The sequence below is a fragment of the Penicillium concentricum genome (assembly GCF_028827145.1).
Source record: "Penicillium concentricum strain IBT 3081 chromosome Unknown utg000002l_segment0_segment0, whole genome shotgun sequence".
In the NCBI taxonomy this organism is placed as follows: Eukaryota; Fungi; Ascomycota; class Eurotiomycetes; order Eurotiales; family Aspergillaceae; genus Penicillium; species Penicillium concentricum.
In genome coordinates, this window is record NW_026622755.1 from 3,413,884 (window position 1) to 3,435,131 (window position 21,248).

A 21,248-nucleotide genomic window follows, 5' to 3' on the forward strand; every position below is an offset into this window, starting at 1 on the left:
TGATAGGGATATTCCAGTGATGTGTGACGGTTTAGCGCTCTGCAGCCCAATCACAGCCGGCGACATTAGCAGCAGAGTGACTGGGGGTGATCGAGCCGCATTAGCGTGGGGAATATGCAGAACACTCTTCTCATTCTCACACTAATATGTCTAAAGTACCCATCCAATTATAATCGAACTATAATGTATTTAGTCTCCGGTCGTGTGGTAGCAGAAACTATGGGAGCTGTCGCACACCATGTTGTATGTATAAATAGACTAGGAGTGACTTGATTCCTGTCGTAATAACCTTGCTTAGTATCAGTGGCTCCACGAAAAAGACTATGGAAGAGATCAAGCTGTCAATGTGGAGTGTATGAGGGTTTAGTTGCCGAAGCGAATAGCAGTAGTAAGCTGTACGATGTATCCCCCTGGCGATGACCACTGACCTCCATAGTCAGATATTAAGCATGCCTACCTGTGAAACGAAAGGAATCAAAGGAACAAACATTTCGATATCTTTTGAAAGAATCTTCGACTTTAGAGCTCCTGTTCGGTACCTGCATAACAGCAAGGATCTCGTGTGGTATACAGTAGACCAGACAACTATGTCACATCCAACCTTAGAATATTAGACATCATGTACAGAAATTTTTTATTCCATTCCATTATGCAGAGTACTTCGGTGTCCTAGAAAAGCAATCTAATTACCGAATTTGCTAGTTCTCGGGAAGATATACTATGCCTGCAAAAGAATAGACCTAAGGTTTAACCGTCTTGGTTTTGCTTCACACAGAACTCGATTCTGATTGACATACTTGCTAGACGATTCGGTGGTAGCTCATCCATTTGGCCAGCACCAATTTCGATCTCGTTGCACTTCCGTTCCTCTCGATCTATTGGGCGCCATCCACTTCAGCCGCTTTCGCTATTGCTTCAACAGTATACTCATCCGGGTCCCACTTCAGAATCCTGGTTTTCATCTCTTCCAGCTTCCGAACAACCAGTTTCTCCATCTCCTCTATGTCCTTTTCACCTAGTAGGCTGAGCCTCTCCTTCCAAGCTGTCTCGGGCCTTTGAGCAGCCTCGAAGAAAAACGGATCGATTTTCTCCCAGTAGATTGCGTCAAATGCAAGGCCATTCAACGCTGCATACACGATCTAGAAATTTCCGCTGTCCCAGCTCCGTTGCATATGAATAGATAGGCGTTGATTCTCTTTGATGTGCCCTTTTTGAATCTCCGTGTCTTCGCAATCTCTCATGACGCTAAGAAACGTTCTTAAGCGACGATTAAACACTTTCTCCCAGTCATCTATGCCATTTGGCCAGAGCTTGGGGTTTTCGATAAGCAGCCACCAAGGCGGCGCATAAGAGAACTCAACTGGTGCAGCATATGTGAACTCCCAGTCTACCATTCCAGCAATTTGCATATTCTCATGGAGTAGTACATTCCACGATCGCAAATCGTCACACCAGATCTTGAAGGGACTCTGTTCGAATGGTGAATCAATAAGTCGCTTTTCTCTAGCGAGCTTACGAAAAAGCTACCGCGCCACAAACTTCCGTCGACAATCATCTACTAACTCCACAGCATCGTTCCTCTAGTGCACCAAGTGCTCAATGTTCAGGTCCGCAAGGGCTTCAAGATAACAAGAAGTTGTACTAAATATAGTGTCAGGAAGTTTAAACCGCGGTAGGCCTCCCAGTCGTACTAGTTCATTCATATTCATTGATAAGGGTCGACGTGATACTTCCCAGGTGAAGTCATCGACCTGGGTGAGAGATCATATACGAGGAAAGGAATTCTTTGATAGCTATAGTAGAATACCCGCTAGCTGACCATATACAAACTCTAGCGTATCATCGTTAATGTTCGGGCCCAGAATTCCACGTTCCTTTTTCGGACATCCAGGGGTATTGAGAGCGTCGTACATATTTGTTTCGTGTTCGACATACTCCATCATGATAAATGGGCTTAGTTCAAGGGGGTTTTCCTTCTTCGTGCCTAAGTGGAGAATGAATGAAATAGGTAACGATGTCTGGTCTGTAAGAAATTGCATCAAAGCAACTTCGTTCACGACTTTTTCCTCAGGGAAAAATACGGCACCCGGCTGAGATAGCCGTATAACCACGGCATGATTGGGGTATTTCATCCGTAAGGAGATATTCTAAGAACCTTTTTCGAGTATGGCAAACTCGATACCATCTCCTCTTTGGCGCTCGAGGATAAACATCGCAATCGGTTTCTTGATGTCAAGTTTCAGGAATTGAAGTAGCCAATTGTGAGATATTTTCTCGGCGTATTCCCAGGCCATATCGTCAGCGCACATTAGAGCTTGCATGATTGCGTCGCAAGCTGGGTAGAATAGTTTGAAAGTGATATAGTGAAAAAGAAGATTGATTGATTGCTGGGAGTGTGATGCGTTAATGCCTTAGGCCTCTCCGCTTTAGTCGGTACAGAGTACATATTATGTGTGTAGAAATACAGCGTATTTTACCACTAGACCACTACAAAAACCATGATTCTTGTACATATGAGGCCTAACGGCGCCATATCTACTAGTTATTTGACATAGTATCTAATAATGTCTTGGCAGATAAACCGTTGATGCCTGGGGCATTAGTGACAGCTTCCACCGCCTTTCGATAGGAAATTATTCTGCCGTCTTATGCTCGTCCGCTTTTTCTGCATCTTCAATTATTTCTGCATCGCTCTTAGACACAAGTAGAGACATTCTCTTTAGTCATGGCGTCCACCACTACTCCCAGTAACCCGACACCCCCGTCATTATCCCTTCCACCATCTCAATTCGCCCGCCTCCAACCCCACGCCTACCTTCTCGCCCACCTCTCTCCACCAGCGAGCAACCAGCCCTCAATCCGCGCGAACGGCCGTGCCACCTCACAATTCCGTGTCACATCCGCAAATGCTGGCTCCTTAACTCACACAAACGGCAGCGCAGTCGTACGAATCGGCGACACAGCTGCTGTCTGCGGCGTTCGCGCAGAGATCCTACACACCAAAGACATCGCTTCCTGGAGTGTGTTGCAGGCCTCATCAGAGCAAAATTTCGACAAGTCAAATGAGGCAGGAGTCTCCGAGTCCCAAGATGAGGAAGATAAAGGCCACATCCAAGATCTGAACCTACTTGTTCCCAACCTTTCTCTCAGCACTGGCTGCGCGCCAGGCTTTACACCCGGCGCACCACCTTCTGCGCTGGCTCAGTCACTTTCCCACCAAATTCTTTCCCTCCTGCACACCACCCGTCTCGTTCAAGCAGACGACTTGCGCATCTGGTATCAGCCACCGAATCTGGACTCGGAAGAATTCCGCAATGCGGGCGAGGGGATGGAGGTGGATACAGAAGAGAGCGGGGGTCCTGAGCGGGAGGTTAAGGCATTCTGGGTGCTCTACATTGATGTCATGATCATTTCTCTGGCTGGAAACCCATTCGACGCGGCCTGGGCCTCTGTCTTGGCTGCGCTTCGGGACACAAAACTTCCCAAGGCCTGGTGGGATGCTGATAATGAGACTATCCTTTGCTCGGACGATGTTTCCGATGCGCAAAAGTTGTCTCTGCGTGGCTTGCCCGTTTCTAGCTCGTTCTGTTCTTTCGAGGGAGATGTCGCTGCTGGTTGGAGGGCGGTTGTCATTCCCGATGCTGAGGAGCAGAAGCAGAAGAAGGGTGCACAGCAAAGGTGGATCCTTGCGGATCCTGATGGATACGAAGAGGGATTGAGTCAAGAGCGAATTTCTGTTGTTGTGGATAAAGAGAACGGGAAGACGGTTATTGTGAAGATGGAGAAGCATGGCGGTTGGACTGTGGACAGTGATGATCTGCGCCACCTTGTGGATGTTTCTGCTCAGAGATGGGATGAAATGAAGCGGATACTGGATCAATGCTGATGGAACTGATATGCACTACAAATGAATGATACCACTTCAAGTATTTCTTGCCATTTTTGCCTTTTAAATATGTAGACTATGTATCAGAGTAGATCGAAAAGGTGGCTATCATGTTGAAAATCCCTAAATTTATTGATTTCAGCTATGTAATACATCCGCTGTCAGACTCAATTGATCACATCGCTAATTTGCTGATTTCTTGTTCATCATGCTGCGTCGCCTTCTCTTCAACGGCGGTTCGCTATCCCCGCTGACATCCCTGGAAACAGACACCTCTTCGTCCTCTTCCGTTGTTGGCGAATTAGTCTGGGTTTCACGTTTGGACTTGCGGGGAATTGATACGGAGAAGGAGATCAGGTCCGAACTGTCACGGTCCTTCTTGGGCTTCTTCGTCTTAGCACCACGCCCACCTTCTTCGGGTGATTTTGTCTTGGATTTTGAGCCGTCGACTTTCTCTTCTTTGGGTTTCTTGCCCGATGTTGTGTTCTTGTCGTTTGATGCACGCATAAAATCGCCGGAGATGATGCGCATGAAGAGACTCTTCTGATCTTCAGAAGGCTTGTCCTCGTTTTCGTCTTCCTTCTTTTCCTCTTCGACTTCCACCTCCTCGGCATCAGAGAAGTCCCACATTATGTTAACCTCACCTCGAATAAGTGCGGTACCCCAAAGCGATGTCAAAACGCCCGGTACCAGATAGAGAAGAGCTGGCTGGGCATGATTCGAATATTGCATGGCAAGAAGGGTGGTGACCATCCCAACAATATAGCCGAAGATACTAGCCTTGAAGTAAATCTTTGGGAAATTCCGGGCATCGTGGTAGGGAGGCTGAAGTTCCGGCTGCAGTGGCTTGACTGATGGCGCCCAGAACCGCTCTCCCCAAGCGCCGGTTGCCGATTGATACTCAGGCTTGAGCGTTGCCTGGTCTGACCCTTCAGCACGTGGCGTTTGAGCACCTTTCCGGTGGTAATAGAGGAATAGATCGAAGCGAAGTGCCAGCCCAATCATCATTCCTGGGATGACAATGTCACCAAGCCCAAGCATGGCCAATGGCACGGCGCCAGGGGCATCACGAGAGGTGGGCGGGCGAGGAAACAGGAGCTTGATCGGTACATCCAACTTGGTTGCAACAGTTACCATCAACGGTGTGAAGAAGACAAAGTAAATATCATAGAAAAATAAGGATCCCATAATGAGGGTTCCTGTCCAGAACGTGGATGGAGACATGAATTGCAGGGTGCCATAGCAGAAGCAGAAACCGAGGAAGTTGGTCAACCACCATGGGTTTGCCACGAATGCAAAATACCCTACAGCAGACAATGCAAGGATTCCACTTATGATATCAAGGAGACCAATAAGGCACTTGATGTCAAATAAACCACGTATATGAGCCCGCACCTTGAGACGCTGGTAGAAAAGATTTCGGTACGTCCAAAGCAGTCTTATTACCATAGCTGGGAGTGGCAATCGGCCCAAAATCCCAGGAAGAGGTGAATGCCGGGTGGGTTGTGGCTTGGCTGGATGGTCCTCAGATGCCACGAAAAGGCGTTCGGACTGTTTCGCTTTCCACAATTGTCCACCTTGACGATAATATCTAGGAAACACAAATGAACGAACCATCAATAGCACATCCTTCAGGAATGCAAAAGCAAAGAAGAGTCCCATTTGGGAGAAGTAGAAGCTAAGGATCTTGTTCAAGATGGCTGGATCTTCTAGCCATTTGATCACCAAGTATAATCCACCGAGGGTGAGTCCCGCAGTCAATGGGAATATCAGGGCATCTGATGGCTCAAGCCCTTCCATCTTCTGCAAAGGGCCTTGTCCCTCTTCATCATCCGTGTCATATTCATCTTTATCCTTGTCGGCTTTTTTCTTCGGAGGTTTGGCAGCGGAGGAAGGTCTTGTCAAAGATGCATGTGCACCGATCCAAATTGGAAAAAGTGCAGAAACAATTAGGTGTCCGTAAGTTGGAAGAAGTGGCCTCAGACGGTCGAAGTGGTAGAGAGCTTGTCCCAGAAGCTCCGCGACAGGGCTGACATCGGTCATGGTGAACAAGAGATTGCAGACTGTAAGCACGAGGCAAATGACAGTAAATTGAAGCCAATAAACAAAAAAGAATGAATTAGACCATGATGACCACAAAGGGTTGGTAAATTGGGAGATTCTTTGAGGCAACCTGTTGAACTTCCCGGGGCCATGCCCGAGTCCACGGAGGGGCTTAGTGACCACCGCATAATTTAGTTCACCGCTTTCTGCTCAAATCTACACCTTAGTTTCTTCACATTTATCTATTCATCTCGTTCTTATTTCGAGTTTCCAATATCCCTACTGCCTAGGTCTAATTTTGTAAATTCGATTATCCCCATGTTCTTCCTCAGATCTCACGGCTGCTCTCGCGATTGTCCAATTTCCTCAATCCATTAGTTGATGGGACATGTCCAAGGTCTAGGGATGAAGATGCACAATAAGCTCAATGGACAAGTGATAAATAGAAAAGCAAGACTATTAAGACTGAATCATTGATTAGAAATTGGAAAGGCATCCATGCATTTCCCTTGTTTTTCAGCTGCCTTCTTGCTAAAGTCACTGTGAAGATTCCCAGCACTCCAAACACATTGATTGTCCCTTACCTTGATTATGATTGCCTTCCTTAAAATTGCCACATTTGGGACAAATCTCGAACGTCTTGCTTTTGACAATGATATGATCTCCAGCAGTGTGCCGAGGACAACTTTGGAAGCGTTGAACCATATAGATAGGGCGGTACTGATTTTCTGCCAGACAAATTGGCCCAATTGGAATTGAGACTCGCATGGTCGCTGCACTCCTCCGTAACGTTGGTTGATCCCGCTTCTCGCAAACTCTCAGCTCTGGTTTCCAGCTCTTTTATTTACGATTCTGCACTCACATTTCCATCATGACTACCGAGGTGGCCTTTGACACGACTATGGTAACTAGCGCTTCGTTGTTCTCTCAAGATCACTTACTAACCCACCGCAGGGCTCCTTCTCCGTGGAGCTCTACAATACGCATGCGCCCAAGGTATGAGCCCCTTCGCAAACCTTCAGAGGAGTCCTCGCTAATGTCTTACTCTTCAGACATGCAAGAACTTTGCGACCCTCGCCGAACGCGGCTACTACAACAATGTCATCTTCCATCGCATCATTCCTGACTTCATGGTCCAAACTGGCGATCCAACTGGCACTGGTCGAGGAGGTAGCTCTATCTACGGCGAGAAATTCGAGGACGAGATTCGTCCAGAGCTGAAACACACCGGCGCTGGAATCCTGAGCATGGCCAACAGTGGACCCAATACCAATGGTAGTCAATTTTTCGTCACTCTTGCGCCAACACCCTGGCTGGACGGGAACCACACAATTTTCGGTCGAGTGAAGAGTGGCATGAGAGTGATCCAGCGCATGGGACTGGTCAAGACCGGTGCGGAGGACAAGCCAGTGGATGAGCTGAAGATCATTCGGGCTCGGGTGGTTGAACCAGGTACACAGGAGTGAGAGTCGCGTGGTGCGGCTTATTCCATCGAGTTACGGTGGAGGGTCATGCATATCAAGTCACCTCTCCCGAAAAAAAAAAAGGTGCTTCTCAATTTGGAGAGTTTAGATTCCATCTGCGATACGGGTTGCAGGCACAACCTTCGGCGCGCCCGGACCAAGTCATGCTAGAGCATTGCCTTGCTATTGTCTCAAGGTGCTATTTGCAAGCCTCCTGGACTCTACAAACTACAATATCAGAGTGGCACGGCAAGGTACCATTCTAATAATGAGATTATGGATGTATCACTACAAAACGAACCGCTTCCATCAAATGAACCATCAAGAGCAGCAGATACAGAGTGACAAGAAATCTTATCTACCACTCCCAAACGAAGCCCAGTGAAGGACTACGTTGACGAAGACCAGGCTACAATCGTATAGTAACCCGTTCTGTGCAGAACACGGGGAGTGGTATGGAAAGAGAAAAGTGTCCAGCCGAAATTTCAGTTCATATAGCGGTGCAGCCTAACCTCTTTGGGAACTGCTGAGTAATCTCTGGCCTGAGGCACCAATGGAGATGTTTATGCCTGAGGCAGCAAATTATTATCTAAATATATGTAGACCAGCGAAAGCATCCGTCGATCATCTCCTGATATTCGTAACTACTAGGCGATAGACCAAAAGCAAGGCAAAAAAACGAAGTAATGCATCCGTGCGGGCGTTTCGATTACATCAATGCAAGTTGCTGCGACTATGATTATCCTTCATTCATCTCCTTGATCAAGGAAATAGAAGATAGCTCCGCTCAGTGCCCCAGCAATGACACTTCCATGGTCTTCATCTTCATATTTTCTTCTCATGACTGACCGTACCCGTCCGCTTTGCAGAAGTCGAACAAACATCTGGTCACAATTATCCCCCATGAGACGTTCGTTGGCTATCGCCAACCGTTTTTCATATTCCTCCAACGAATGGTTTTTTTGACGTATGGGATACTGCTCAAGTGATCCATAGGCCATCCAGACTCTCGGCCGGTGATACGATTCTGGCATGTTGTAGAATTGCTCTTCTTCCTGCAACAAGAACCCATCGTTCCACCAAATCGACGGACTTGCAGCAAGATAAGCATCGAAGCTTGCGGGAGCTGTATACAGCGCATGGAGGGCGAACAGGGCCCCAAAAGAGTGTCCGAACAGAGCAGTCTGGCAGACTGATATGCGAGGAAATACCGACGAAAACACAAAATCGTGAACAGTGTTCGTTATGAAATGGAGAAAAGCATCTGCACCTCCATACTCTTGAGGGTTGGGCTTCCCGTCCGGGCCTTGGGGCAAGTCATATTTCTCGCAGGGAGGAGTTAGGTCATGACTTCGACGAGGGCTGTAAACAGACCGGGTCAATGGGTAGGAGATTCCAATGATGATCGTTGATGTTTCGTCCGGTTTACGCATTCGCCGCCGTCGCACGATATCTGTTGCTGAAAGCACCATTGCATTGCCATCCACAATATATCTAGATAGTTTGAAAAGTGTTGGCTCGGGGTATATCCGCAATAGCATCTCCACTTACATTGCATTGGCTTTGTTGACGATTGGCTCATCTTTAGTCGATTTCCACTCGAGTGGCCACGAAACTTGAATAAGATATTTCTCGTCCTGCTTGTTTACAACGAGCCAACTTGCCATATTTTGGACATGACAGTCTGTCTGTTCAAATTTCCACTGGTCTTGCATTGTGTGCTTTGGGAAATGGGTTGGAAAGAGTATATCTGGGGCAGTAAATATGAAGAACGTACTATTTTGAAGAACGGGTTATTAGCAGGGTAAACCCCAAGATGTAGCCGTCCTGTGGGTCTGACAGAAGCTACTCCGGCGAGAACAGCCGAATGGTCATACCTCGGAGCCGTTCAACAGGTGAAACATGTTACAAAGCCCTAGTCTTGAACGCTCCCTTATTGTCCACGTGCGAAGTGGGGGCGATTATGGTATGAGACCAAATCTCGGAAAACGTCCGTTCCAAAGAAAGGTACTTTTCCCGAGTATTTGACTTCTCCTAACTCCGAAAGTGAGGCCATTCTCGTCTGGTGGATATATTCGCTCTTGGCTATCTTGGCATTCTTAATACATACTAGGGGGACGCGTCGCTCGTCTGAATTACCTGTTTGGGGTAGTATTCGTTTTTCTGTTTTAGCATATGATTGATAAGATTAGGTTTGGTTCCCACTTTGTAGTCCACTCTCGCATATAGTATCCGCGGTTTACGAGGCCTACACTACAACCTAGAGAGGTTCTCCTAGAAAGCCGGAGTGGGGCGAAGGAGTCATATCTTCCAATCCCTTCCATTCCGTACATTGCTGTTCTCGCTACTTTTTGAAGGCAGTGTTGGGTATGGTGCGACAAGATCTGCCTCCGGTTTCGCCGTTTGGCTATTGAGGGGGGTTTTTTTATTTAAATCATCTCTGACTCCTTTTTTTCTCGGAGAAAACTATGTACCTGCACTAAAAAAATATATACGACCACGGCCATGGCCAAGCAAGAAGGGGACATTTCCATTGCGATGGTACCATCAAACAACCAGAGCAGCCAAGCTGCTGAGAATGCTCACCAGGACGAAAACCTTGAAAAGCAATCAAGCATTCCTAGCCTTCAACCTGGAGTCTATAGGGCTGATGTACTTCGAAAAAGCTGGACCAAGCAAGGCTTGATTATTGTCTTTACAGGGTTCGTCACTACAAACATATTGCAAGCAGGGCAATTTGCTAATGGCTAGTCAGACTGTTTTTGTGTACATTGGCTATTAATTTCGCCGATTATTCAACTCAGGTGTATGCCCCGTACACAACGAGTGACTTCAAGCAACACTCTGCCATGAGCGCAGCCCGGGTGGTCATGAACATTACGCGGATCTCCGCCTATCCCATCATTGCAAAGCTGGGAGATGTGAGTATTCTTGAGTCTTCAATCTATTTTATTCTACTGACATGATGGCTAGGTTTTCGGTAGAGCTGAAATGTTCATCTTGTCCATTTTGACGTCTGTTTTGGGCTATGCCATTTGGGCAGCCTGCACGAACATCACGCAATACATAGTAAGAAGGATTCCCTCTGAATTCGCCAAGTACCTCACACCGTGCTAATTATTGTGTATCTCACAGGTTGCCGGTATCTTCGACGCCATCGGATCGACTGGATTTGCCCTCACACAACAAATCTTCGTGGCGGATATGACCTCGTTAGTCAATCGTGGTATCTGGTCAACGTTACCCGACTCTCTCACCACAATTCCGACCCTTTACCTTGGTACTATCATTGGTCAGCGCATTCTCGACCATTCAACATGGCGGTGGGGATGGGGCATGTGGGCGATTGTCTTGCCCGTTGCATCACTGCCATTGATCGGTACCATGCTGTTTTATCAACGCCGGTCACCATCTCCGGTATCTGTGTCTGAGGCGTTGGGCTGGAAAACCAACGATCCCTGGTGGAAGAAGCTGTACCGCTTGTTTTGGATTCAGCTTGACTTGCCGGGAGCTGTTCTCCTTGTGGCTGGGTTGTCTCTTCTTTTGGTTCCCCTGTCCTTGACGGGCTCAAATAACAGTGGTGCGTGGACCAACGGGTCTTTTATCGCCATGTTGGTCCTAGGCGTGGTTTTCATAATAGCGTTTTTATGCTGGGACGCATGGTTCGCGGAGAAACCATTTGTGCCTTATCGCATGGTCAAGAACCGCACAGTGGCAGCTGCATGTCTCCTTGGGGCATTGGACTTCTTCCATTATTCGGTGTTCAGTGTCTTCTTCACGAGTTACCTTCAGGTAGCTGGGAACTTCTCGGCGGGGCCTGCAACCAGAATTGAGTACAACTCCCCGCCCCATTCCTTACAAGCTATCCTCGTTGCTGTCTTTCCCCCCTCTTGAGCCTAACGTCAAATCTAGTAACTCCCTCCGTGTAGCCTTTCAGGTGGCCGGCATATTCGCCGCTTTCTTCATGAAATATACCAAGCGCTCCCAGATTTGGGTGTTGATCGGTGTTCCGCTCTGTGTCCTTGGAATGGGCGTACTTCTCTATCTGGTAGATATGGGAGATGGCCGCAGTGGAAACGAAGCATCTTTCGTGGCAGCCAAGTCATTGATTGGTATTGGTCGTGGGTTCTACCAAACGGCTGCGCAGGTCTCAGTGCAGGCTGTGGTCGCGCGGCAGGATGTTTCTGTTGTTACCGCAGTGTTCTTTGCATCAATGAGCGTGGGTGGTGCAATTGGAACAAGGTAAGCACCCACACCCAGTTATGTAGTTGAGTCCTTCCTAACCGATTCTTTCAAATAGCGTCGCCGGGGCAATATGGCGAAACACTCTCCCGAACAAGCTGCAGAAATATCTTCCAAGTGAACTGAAGGATCAGGCTAAGAGTATCTTCGGATCAATTGTGGTAGCTCGAAAATATGCCATGGGTACTGAAGCTCGTGATGCCATCAATCGCAGCTACCGAGAGTCGCAAAGACTCCTTGCGATTGCAGCCCTGATTTCACTTTCATTGATGCTTATTGTGATGTTTTTCTTGAAGAATGTGAAGCTGGGTGAGGACGGAAGGACCGAGACAGAAGAAGAGAGAGACCAAGCTCAAGGGGCTGCAGAAAAGGAAGCCGACAAAAGTCACCCCTGAGGTGTATATTTTCCAAGAGAGGCAACTAAGTACTTGGAGAGAAACGGAGAAAAGCCGGTGTGAACCATACTCTAATATTAGAATTAATATACTCTTCATGCCATCGAGGATACAATTTGAGTTCATTTAACCAAAAAATAATATCACTTTCTTCATAAAATGTTCTTCAAGGTCGACTTTGTCAAAATGGTCGGTTGTTGACTGGAGTGGGGACCTGGACTTGGTGACCGCCTTCACGCGCACTTCCCGCGTTTTCCTCCAAAATTTTCTTTTCTTCTTCTTCTTTCCCCCAACCTCAAGTGTATGGGATTTCCAGCATCGAAGCTTGTGGAAATACCAGGAATGCTTTGGTTGCATTGAAAATTTCAACTCTCAACCCTTTGAGAGCTTGAGCTGCCAAATTTGGTTGTAATACTCGGACTTACCTGCAGCTAGGACCTTGTTCCTGATTTTCCATACCATGGAAACTCTATCAGACACGACTTGGGATGTGATCATTGATGGGACTGGGGTTTCTCAGTCCCTTCTGGCACTGTGAGTGACTCTCTTAGGGTGGTTGTGAGTAGCACTCACACTCCCAAAGGGCCCTCTCACGATCTGGAAAGAAGGTTCTTCACATCGACCGAAACCAATACTATGGTGGTTCAGATGCAGCCTTCAGTCTTGATGAGGCCCAGGAGTGGGCAGAGAAGGTCAATAAACGTGAGTTTCTTGTGTGTGGCTGGGTCGGTTCATGGCTAATATTATGTTGCCGAACAGACGAACATATATCGTTCAAAGATGCCTCAATCTTCAAACATGATGCATCTCCTTCATCTGAGGAGTCGGGCATTTCCCCCAAACTTGCATCCAGCCGTGCTTACACATTGTCCCTCTCCCCATATTTCCTATATGCCCGGTCTCAACTAATGTCAGCGCTTGTATCCTCGAAGGTCTTTCGCCAGTTAGAGTTCATGGCTGTTGGCAGCTGGTGGATCTACGCACCTGAACAGCCAGATTCTAAAAATGGCGAGCTCGGTGCGGAAAAGGTACTTTACCGTGTGCCTGGCAACCGGGAGGATGTGTTTGCCGCAACTCATATCAGCATGAAGTCCAAGAGAACCCTCATGCGATTGTTGCGTCATATCACCAAACCCAATGAGGATGATGCTTCCAATGAAGATGAGGATATGTCAATGCCCCTAAAGGATTACCTGGCTTCCAAGTTCAGTGTCCCAGAGGAACTTCACAATCCTCTGCTGTCATTGTCTCTGTCGCAGCTTTCTCAGCAAGATACTTCTGCTAGCTATGCTGTGCCCAGGATTCAAAGACATCTTTCATCCATTGGCCATCTTGGCGCTGGGTTTGGAGCTGTGATTGCTAAGTATGGCGGTGGAGCTGAAATATTGCAAGCTGCCTGTCGCGCGTCCGCTGTGGGAGGGGGTGTATATGCCCTGGACACGCGGATTGAAGATTGCTTATGGCGCACAGGCTCTGAACATTCCGAACATCGTTTTCTGCTGAAACTGGCCAAGGAAGGGTCAGTTCAGGCGAAATACATGTTCGGCTGGAATTTCGATACCATTTCCAAAGAGGGCTCGACACCCTTGGTCGAGGTCGCCCGCTCAATCAGTATTGTGTCGGCTACTTTCCCGTCTCTTTTCCCTGTTACAGTTGAAGGTGCTCCTGTGCCCGCAACTGCGGTTCTCATGTTCCCAGGGGATACTTTGGACAGCTCCCAATCCCCGCCAGTCTATCTCCAGGTTCATTCAAGCGACACTGGCGAGTGTCCACACCAGCAGAGTAAGTCATCCTATGCGCCTAATATTTCTCCCACCCCGCTCGCATGATGATTTTTTATAAAAAACTTATCTACATTGCCTGAACTTGCTATGTTGAAAACCTTTTCACCTGATCACGAGCATCCTCCAAACTTGATTCGTCAACAATATTGTCGTTCATGTGGCTAATTCATTGTCACAGGTGTTATTTATTGCAGTGTGGCACTAGCTGGACCGGAAGGTCAAGCGCTTATCGAATCCGCCGTGGATAGACTAATCCGGGCAGAAGGTCCCTCGGCCACCGTGTTGTGGTCCTTGCGATACACCCATAGGGGCCGTCTCAGCACGGGTGAGCCCCGGCGTCTTATTGTCGACGACGGAGTTCCTGATTGCTACACCTTCCCTCCATCGAGCCTCGACTTGGCATTCGAAGACGACACCCTCGACCTTGTAAAAGAGGCATGGAAGAAAGTCGTAGGAGATGAAGTTGATGATGCCGATTTCATGATGTTTGACGATCGCGACGGCACTTCTGACCAATGATTCGTAGCATAGCGTTTTGATTATACCTTTACCCATATTTCCCGACAGAAATAGTTAATGAAATTATTCTATCTATGCTTTCAAAAAAATATCTTTATTTAAACTATTCAATACTCCAAATTTCTTCACAATGTACCGATGTGTAAAACTTTGATTGTTACTGACCATGGAATGATATTGTTGATATAATTCATGTATATTAAAGTATTCACGCGTTAAGCAGATTTTATTGTACAATAGTAAAATCCACAAGTGTAGCGTGGCTAATAGTGACGCAGAATTAATATCGACGCAAACCAGTTGCTAGAACGCCCCTGACGTCATGTGATGGATCTGCTCCCTTGATATAGATATGAATATCAAGTTCTTAAACGTAGATTCTAAATATTTACTAAAGGCTTACCATCTCTGCTTCGATCTTCCACCCTCCCATTGGTCAAAAATATCTATATTCACAATGCCCCTCGATAACCTCACCAGCGGCGTGACCGGTGTGACCAGTCAAGTTCCTGTTGACAAAGTCCAATCAACAACAAGCGGCCTCAAGAAAACAACCTCAAAGGCACCAAAAAAGCTAAATAAAACAACAAAGGACTTGACCGACCCCGTCCTCCCAGGCCAATTTCCTTCAGACGATGCTCCCCCAAAAGGCCAGGACGTTGACAACAACCTCTCATTCTCATCGATATGGTCCACCATCAAAGCATGGTTCGCTACGCTATTCCCTCAAGCCCTTGATTACTTCGAGTCCTGCATTCAGAAATTCGTTGCCTGGTTGCTTCCCGCGCCCCGTCAAGCTGCGTTGTACGAAGCTGCATTGAAGCGCCCTGCCGCATCAACCTTGATCGTTTGTCAAATGATTTGCTGTGGAGTTCCTCTACTGATATTCCTGGCTGGTGTCTTTGTCTTCGCTGCGGTGTCAATACTGCTCTGGGCTGTTCTGTCGTTGCTTATCCTTGGTCCGGTGTTGTTGGTCACGAGCATGATGGGCATGTCTCTTTGGGGATGGGGTTGGATTCTTTATGGTTTGGTCAAGTGGGCTGATCAGAAGTTCTTGGGTGGTTTAATTGCGCGCTATTGGCTTCCAAAGATACAGTCTGAGTCGGCCGATGAAGAGGGTCAGCATGAGGAGGAGGGAAAGGAGAAAAAGGCGAAAAAGGGCGAGAAAAAGGATGAGTAATGTTTGCATATTCATTGGAGTTGGGAGGATATGAGATTCTGTATATACACGCTTTCTGAATCACATAGCATATGACATTGATATTGATATTGAACACCAGGGGATATGATATCCTCATACAAACGCTCAAACTACCTGGAGGGTAACAAATGGTTCCCCAGTGAACCTCTTAGGCATTGTGTATGTAACGTTGTAATACGAAAATTCGTTGACACCACCAGAACCGACGTACGTCATCGTATAACCCGGTTGCGCATTGGTCTCAACCTTGACCTTCAAGCCAGGTAGACCTTCCAGTCCAGTTACATTGAACCCATTATTGATGGTGAGGCCACTGAACAAGAAATTGAAAGAAATCGGACCGTGTGCAGATGTCGCATTTGGGTATGAGATATGCAAAGACCCAGGGGCGGCCACGGCATGAATAGATGCCTCTGTGACCCAGTGTGAAATGCAGCCAATTTTCTGCTCATCAATAGCCCACTGAATGACAGCAGGACTGAATTGACCGGGGTTCTTAGCGGGACCGCCGACGACTTTCTCGGCAATAGTTTCAGCGCCAATTGTGACATCCTTGGACATCCAAGCAGAGATATTGCGAGGATAAGTATCAAAGGGCGGCGAGTAAGCCTGCGAAGTAAACATATGCTCGCCCTGGAATTTGAGCAAGCTCGCCTTTGCCTTTGCAGGCAGAGTCTTCACCATTGTAGGCATCGACAGGGCGAAGAGCGGGTAAAAAGCAAGATCATCTTGATGGAACATGCCCAGATTCTGCTGAGGAACGGGTGCATTTTTGCGGCCAATAACACCCCAAATCACGGCGCCAACAAGAGAAGCGTACTCTTTCATATCGTAGCCGTATGAGCGATCCCAAGGACCAGCAAGATTCTTCAGGTTTGCATTATAGAGCTGAGCGAGTTCGTTCCAACTGGCCTTGAGCATCTCCGGTCCATACTTCTTCAACGAGCTGCCCTTGGTCGCGTACTGGTTCCAGAGAGCCAGAGCCCACATAGCGACGCCAGCGTAGGTGGGAGAATTGAATTCAGACAATGTGCGGTGCATACTCCAGAGATCGTAAATTTCCTCTGCGAACATTTCACCAGACTGGGTCAAGTTTGCATCGCCGACTCGGGCTCCAACCCAGTTGTGGAAAATGGTTCGCATCAACCAGGGATTGGAGTAACAGGGGTATGAATTGTCGCCGTCAATTCCTCCGACACGGTAGAGATCGCCCTTGGCTGCGATGTGCAAGGACTGTTCCACCTTGGCAACTGTCGCTCGGGGAAGTAGGTGGCCGTAATCATTTAAGGCCACAATCCAGGAACAGCCAACGAAGACGCGAATGTTTGGATCCCACTGACCATAATCATCTTAGCAAACTAGCCCATTAAATGAAAGAACCTGTAGAAGAGACTAGACATCGACTTACCGAGCTGTATGGACCTTCATCGGGGTATACCAACGTCCCAGGCTGAGGCTCCGAAGGCGCTTGTTGATAGTCTCCATACCACTGCTTCGACGGATCAAGATATTGACCAGAGATGACATTGTCAAAGATACGAATGGCTTTTTCAACATCACCCGGTCCGTTTCTGGCTAGCAATTGAGGTGCATACCAGGCTGTGTGTCGACTATCATAGCGTCCAGGACTACTGGCAGCGCTGATGAGATAGCCAGCCTCGTCGTCCCAGTATCCGTCATTCCATTCAATGGCAGTATTGAACATATCCACCGCGTACGGGGACGCATGGAATCTGGATGACCATTTCTCTAGTGGAGAAGCAGAGACAATCCCGGCACTCAATCCGAGAAGTGTCAGTGGGAGTTTCATGTCGGAGATGTCCCGATATGAGAATGGTAAAGGGTTGCGAAAGAAGCTCAGTTTCTTTTACTCAACTTTCCCGTACTCTTACCTTCTTTATAAGTTCGGTTTTGAGTTGCATAGTAGTATGTTGTAGATTGACCAGCCTGGTAAACCGGTGTATTTAGCCGTGATCACCGAATATGCCGGTGTTCTATACTCCGCACATTCTCTAATTTGTTGACCGCTTCTTCACCTTGCCGAAAGTGGATTCTATGACATGGAGAACAATGAGCATGCGCATGTCATATCGCATTAGTGCCCTTATCTTTAACGCAATTCTCCGGCTTTGCCGACTTGTCCTCGTGCCCCCCCTTAGTGAATCCTTCCGCCAAGAGCTTCGAGAGCTTCCCCGCTCAACGGGAATATACGATTAATTCCACCTATGATCAGATACAAAAGCTGCAGAAAGCATAGTTTCATTTCTTATATCATGTACATTTACTTGAGCCACTTGGAACCGAAAGTGATAACCTGATCCCTAGTCACAAACAGTGTAGAAACCGCGAGAAGTCCAACGCCAAGGACCCACTTCGAGCGAGCAGCGAATGTCGTATCATTGCCATCCCGATCAAAAGGTGGGGTGGCAGGTGCGATCATCTGGTGAGCCTTTTGAGCCGAGTAGGGGGGATACCGTGCAGCCATAAGTCCCTCCAACCACGAAGGCACAGCATTGATATGCGTACGGAGATGAGAGAAAGTCAAGATACCATGCGGACCATGATAACGTCCTTGACCGGAGTTCCCAACACCACCGAATGGTACATCGCGAGCAGCTATATGGAGACAGCAATCATTGAAGGTCACGCCCCCGGACTGGGTTTCGTTCAAGATGCGAGCCTTTTCGGCATCTTTAGCAGTGAATGCATAGATCGCGAGTGGATGCTCTCCCGCACGAGTGCGAGAGATAGCCGTATCGAAGTCTGCATCGACGATGGGCAGAATCGGACCGAAAAGCTCCTCGGAGAGAAGGGAATCGCCGGGCTTGACGCCGGTGACGATCGTTGGTGCGAAGTACAGACTTTGACGATCGCGCTCGCCACCATAGACGATCTTTCCGGAGGTCTTTTGGAGTAGACTTTCAAGACGGTCAAAGTTGCGTTCGTTGATGATGTGTGTATAATACTCTGGGTTGTTGGCTTTGCCTCCTAGGAACGTGTCAAAGTGTCGGATCAAATCAGCGACAAGGGGCTCTCGTAAGCTCGGGTGGACGAGGACGTGGTTCACGTTCAAGCAAACCTGTGTTTAGTCGAGATGAATTAGCTTTTGATGGGGTTGAAGAGTGTGAGCTTACCTGTCCAGCATTCATGAATTTGGTAACGGCAATGTGTTTAGCAGTGAGATCAATATTCGCCGACTCCGCGACAATAGCAGGACATTGGCCGCCCAACTCGAGTGTGACGGGAGTCAAATGCTTTGCCGCTGCTGCATGGATGATCTTGGCAATATTGGGGGATCCAGTGTAGAAAATGTGGTCAAAGCGATGTTCAAGGATGTATCCCATTTCTTTTGGACCAGCGGAAACACATCGGATCGCATCTTGGTCCAGATATTGGGGCACGATTTCCATCAATACATCCTGGGTAGCACTTGCCACATCCGATGGTTTGAGAATAACGGCACACCCAGCAGCAATCGCGGCAACCATTGGCTGCAGGAGCAGACCGACGGGGAAATTCCATGCGCCGAGAATCAGAGTCACACCAAGCGGTTCTTTGCGGACAGTGGCTCTTCCTAGGAAGTTGAGAGGATCGGACTTTTCCGGTCTCTCATCCTTGGTCCACTCATCCAGTTTTTTGAGAGTGCGTAGAATATCGGCTTGGACAGTTCCGCAGTCGCCGGTGTAGGCTTCTTGATAGTGCTTGTGCAGATCGGTATAGAGGGCATCGCAGATGCGCTTCTTGTTGTCCTCAACCATCCACCAAGCACGTTTCAGTTGATGACGCCTCCATTCCTTGTTCTTGGTAGTGCCAGATGCAAAGGCACTGTGCACACTTTGATATGCCTAGAAGATATGAGTGGCGATATCGAATAGTATGAATGATATTTACCTGATCAAATTCGGCTGTAGTGCTGAAACCCATGATGAGCCTGTGGAGGATGTGGAGAAAACCCCTGAGAGAAAGACGAGGTTATAAGGTGGAGCCGGGGGGGGGATATCAACAATGAATTCGATCTGACTTGCCGAGGACCCCGGTCTAAAACTGCATTTTATTTATACGGAGCATGTCATGCTGCCTCGTGCATCCGAAACTTGCATTAATTTCCATATGTACATAGGTTGCATGACATATTTGCGGAGATTTACCTTTCGCGGAGGCCGAGGTGCATATATTGGAAATAAGCAAAGAAATCCGTGTACGAAGACATATAGGACTCTGGGTTCAAAACCCCTTTGCAGGTGAAAATTGATACCCGAATGCCTTATTCAGCACCGCTTTTTACACCGCTCTATAACTAGTTAGTAGACTTATTAATACTACAGTCAAAAATGAAGCTTTTCATCTCATATAAGTGGTAGTATCTCCATGTTTTTAGACAGTTTGTAAGTTAAAAATGAAGCTTTTGCTCTCGATTCCTACTATACAAATGCCTTCATTTACATTTTTAACACTTATGAACCGTCTAAGAAAGTCGAGATATCTCTGTTTGTATGCTAATGAAAAGCTTCATTTGACACTTGTAAACGCCTGCGGAATCAGGCTACTTTGATTACTAAGGCATATGTAATAGAAATTCAAGTATTTTAATTTTCCTGCCGTTTTAAAGTCAGGCATCCAGGCATTTAGGCATCAAATCATCTAATCATCTATAAAGGGAGGTTTGAACCCTGAGTCCTTTATGTCTTCGTATCCGTGTCTATATATCTTTTAACCCCATTGCCTTATCTCCGGAATCTCTTAATCTCATCAAGAATCATGCTGAGCTCCGACCTCACAGCCAAGTACCCCTCGCTGAACAAGTTCGTCGATGTAAACGATGTCGAATCCCATGATGGGCGAGAAGTCGCCCTTCTTAAATACATATACAATCATCATGCCTTGGATGAGCTGCGTGGCTCACCTTCAGCAATCCTTGGCGTGATAGACGAGTTCGCCGCACAGGAGGAGTTTTTGATCAACATTGGCCCCGACAAAGCCGCAAAGGTTCGCGAGATAATCCAACAGGAGAAACCGACCGTTATGGTTGAGCTGGGCGGATATGTCGGTTATTCTGCGATATACTTTGGCGAAGCCATGCGTCAAGCTCAGGAAATACAAAAAGGCCTGAGACTCTGGAGTTTGGAATTCGACCCGCTGGTCGCGTCAATTGCCATGAATTTGATTGAGTTGGCAGGTCTGAGTGACATTGTCAAAGTGGTGGTAGGATCTGCATCGGATTCGCTGAAAAGACTTGCGAAGAAGGAGTTAGTCGACATTGACCTCCTTTTCCTGGATCATGTCGAAGATCTCTATGTGGCTGATCTGAAGATCTGCGAGGAACTGGGGCTCCTCAAGCCAGGGGCATTGGTGGTTGCTGATAACATCCTTCGACCTGGAGCTCCGAAATACCGTGAATACGTTCGCCATCATGCGCATATGCAAAGTTGGGCTATCAAGGGACTGATAGTGCCAGGAGACTTTGAGGTAAGTCTAGCCCATATCCTTGAGTATTCAAATACTGAACAACAAAGGATGAACTTGAAGTTAGTAGAGTCCAGTAGCTGTTAGGGGACTTCCAATCTGGTCTTTATTTTTCAATATCAGTAAAGATAAATGTGAATACCCCTATAAAAGATACTAGTTCCCACATCCGGAGTATATTTCCCAAGCCCCTGCCTCAACAAAAAAGATAAGCCGAAAGTGGATATACCAACTAGCGAATAGAAATGAATA

The 21,248-nt window shown here is 47.5% G+C and overlaps 11 protein-coding genes across 11 annotated transcripts; 6 read left to right on the top strand and 5 right to left on the bottom strand.

Annotated features, from left to right (window-relative positions):
• Positions 1–875: 875 nt before the first annotated feature.
• Positions 876–1,409, bottom strand: N7517_004900 (Aminoglycoside phosphotransferase; the record flags this gene model as incomplete). The annotated part of the gene is made up of 2 exons (XM_056722630.1): positions 876–1,139; positions 1,278–1,409. 2 exons carry the CDS (start codon positions 1,407–1,409, stop codon positions 876–878), a joined length of 396 nt encoding a protein of 131 aa, XP_056578880.1.
• A 1,316-nt stretch (positions 1,410–2,725) lies between these two features.
• On the top strand, positions 2,726–3,886 carry N7517_004901 (3' exoribonuclease family protein; the record flags this gene model as incomplete). The annotated part of the gene is made up of 1 exon (XM_056722631.1): positions 2,726–3,886. One exon carries the CDS (start codon positions 2,726–2,728, stop codon positions 3,884–3,886), a length of 1,161 nt encoding a protein of 386 aa, XP_056578881.1.
• A 183-nt stretch (positions 3,887–4,069) lies between these two features.
• On the bottom strand, positions 4,070–5,929 carry N7517_004902 (aspartic endopeptidase; the record flags this gene model as incomplete). Its single annotated transcript, XM_056722632.1, has 1 exon — positions 4,070–5,929. The coding sequence occupies one exon, from the start codon at positions 5,927–5,929 to the stop codon at positions 4,070–4,072; it is 1,860 nt and encodes a 619-aa protein (XP_056578882.1).
• Positions 5,930–6,800: 871 nt separating this feature from the next.
• Positions 6,801–7,395, top strand: cyp1 (putative peptidyl prolyl cis-trans isomerase (CypC); the record flags this gene model as incomplete). Its single annotated transcript, XM_056722633.1, has 3 exons — positions 6,801–6,833; positions 6,884–6,925; positions 6,982–7,395. 3 exons carry the CDS (start codon positions 6,801–6,803, stop codon positions 7,393–7,395), a joined length of 489 nt encoding a protein of 162 aa, XP_056578883.1.
• A 743-nt stretch (positions 7,396–8,138) lies between these two features.
• N7517_004904 (alpha/beta hydrolase) lies at positions 8,139–9,107 on the bottom strand (the record flags this gene model as incomplete). Its single annotated transcript, XM_056722634.1, has 2 exons — positions 8,139–8,886; positions 8,944–9,107. The coding sequence occupies 2 exons, from the start codon at positions 9,105–9,107 to the stop codon at positions 8,139–8,141; spliced, it is 912 nt and encodes a 303-aa protein (XP_056578884.1).
• A 790-nt stretch (positions 9,108–9,897) lies between these two features.
• On the top strand, positions 9,898–12,029 carry N7517_004905 (uncharacterized protein; the record flags this gene model as incomplete). Its single annotated transcript, XM_056722635.1, has 6 exons — positions 9,898–10,094; positions 10,148–10,313; positions 10,366–10,461; positions 10,528–11,225; positions 11,305–11,634; positions 11,693–12,029. The coding sequence occupies 6 exons, from the start codon at positions 9,898–9,900 to the stop codon at positions 12,027–12,029; spliced, it is 1,824 nt and encodes a 607-aa protein (XP_056578885.1).
• A 460-nt stretch (positions 12,030–12,489) lies between these two features.
• Positions 12,490–14,332, top strand: N7517_004906 (putative Rab geranylgeranyl transferase escort protein; the record flags this gene model as incomplete). The annotated part of the gene is made up of 4 exons (XM_056722636.1): positions 12,490–12,563; positions 12,613–12,731; positions 12,789–13,811; positions 13,992–14,332. The coding sequence occupies 4 exons, from the start codon at positions 12,490–12,492 to the stop codon at positions 14,330–14,332; spliced, it is 1,557 nt and encodes a 518-aa protein (XP_056578886.1).
• Positions 14,333–14,789: 457 nt separating this feature from the next.
• Positions 14,790–15,512, top strand: N7517_004907 (seipin co-factor family protein; the record flags this gene model as incomplete). The annotated part of the gene is made up of 1 exon (XM_056722637.1): positions 14,790–15,512. One exon carries the CDS (start codon positions 14,790–14,792, stop codon positions 15,510–15,512), a length of 723 nt encoding a protein of 240 aa, XP_056578887.1.
• A 126-nt stretch (positions 15,513–15,638) lies between these two features.
• On the bottom strand, positions 15,639–17,343 carry N7517_004908 (uncharacterized protein; the record flags this gene model as incomplete). Its single annotated transcript, XM_056722638.1, has 2 exons — positions 15,639–16,868; positions 16,942–17,343. 2 exons carry the CDS (start codon positions 17,341–17,343, stop codon positions 15,639–15,641), a joined length of 1,632 nt encoding a protein of 543 aa, XP_056578888.1.
• Positions 17,344–17,814: 471 nt separating this feature from the next.
• N7517_004909 (Aldehyde dehydrogenase C-terminal) lies at positions 17,815–19,457 on the bottom strand (the record flags this gene model as incomplete). The annotated part of the gene is made up of 3 exons (XM_056722639.1): positions 17,815–18,612; positions 18,668–19,378; positions 19,425–19,457. 3 exons carry the CDS (start codon positions 19,455–19,457, stop codon positions 17,815–17,817), a joined length of 1,542 nt encoding a protein of 513 aa, XP_056578889.1.
• Positions 19,458–20,291: 834 nt separating this feature from the next.
• Positions 20,292–21,083, top strand: N7517_004910 (O-methyltransferase; the record flags this gene model as incomplete). The annotated part of the gene is made up of 1 exon (XM_056722640.1): positions 20,292–21,083. One exon carries the CDS (start codon positions 20,292–20,294, stop codon positions 21,081–21,083), a length of 792 nt encoding a protein of 263 aa, XP_056578890.1.
• Positions 21,084–21,248: the final 165 nt, after the last annotated feature.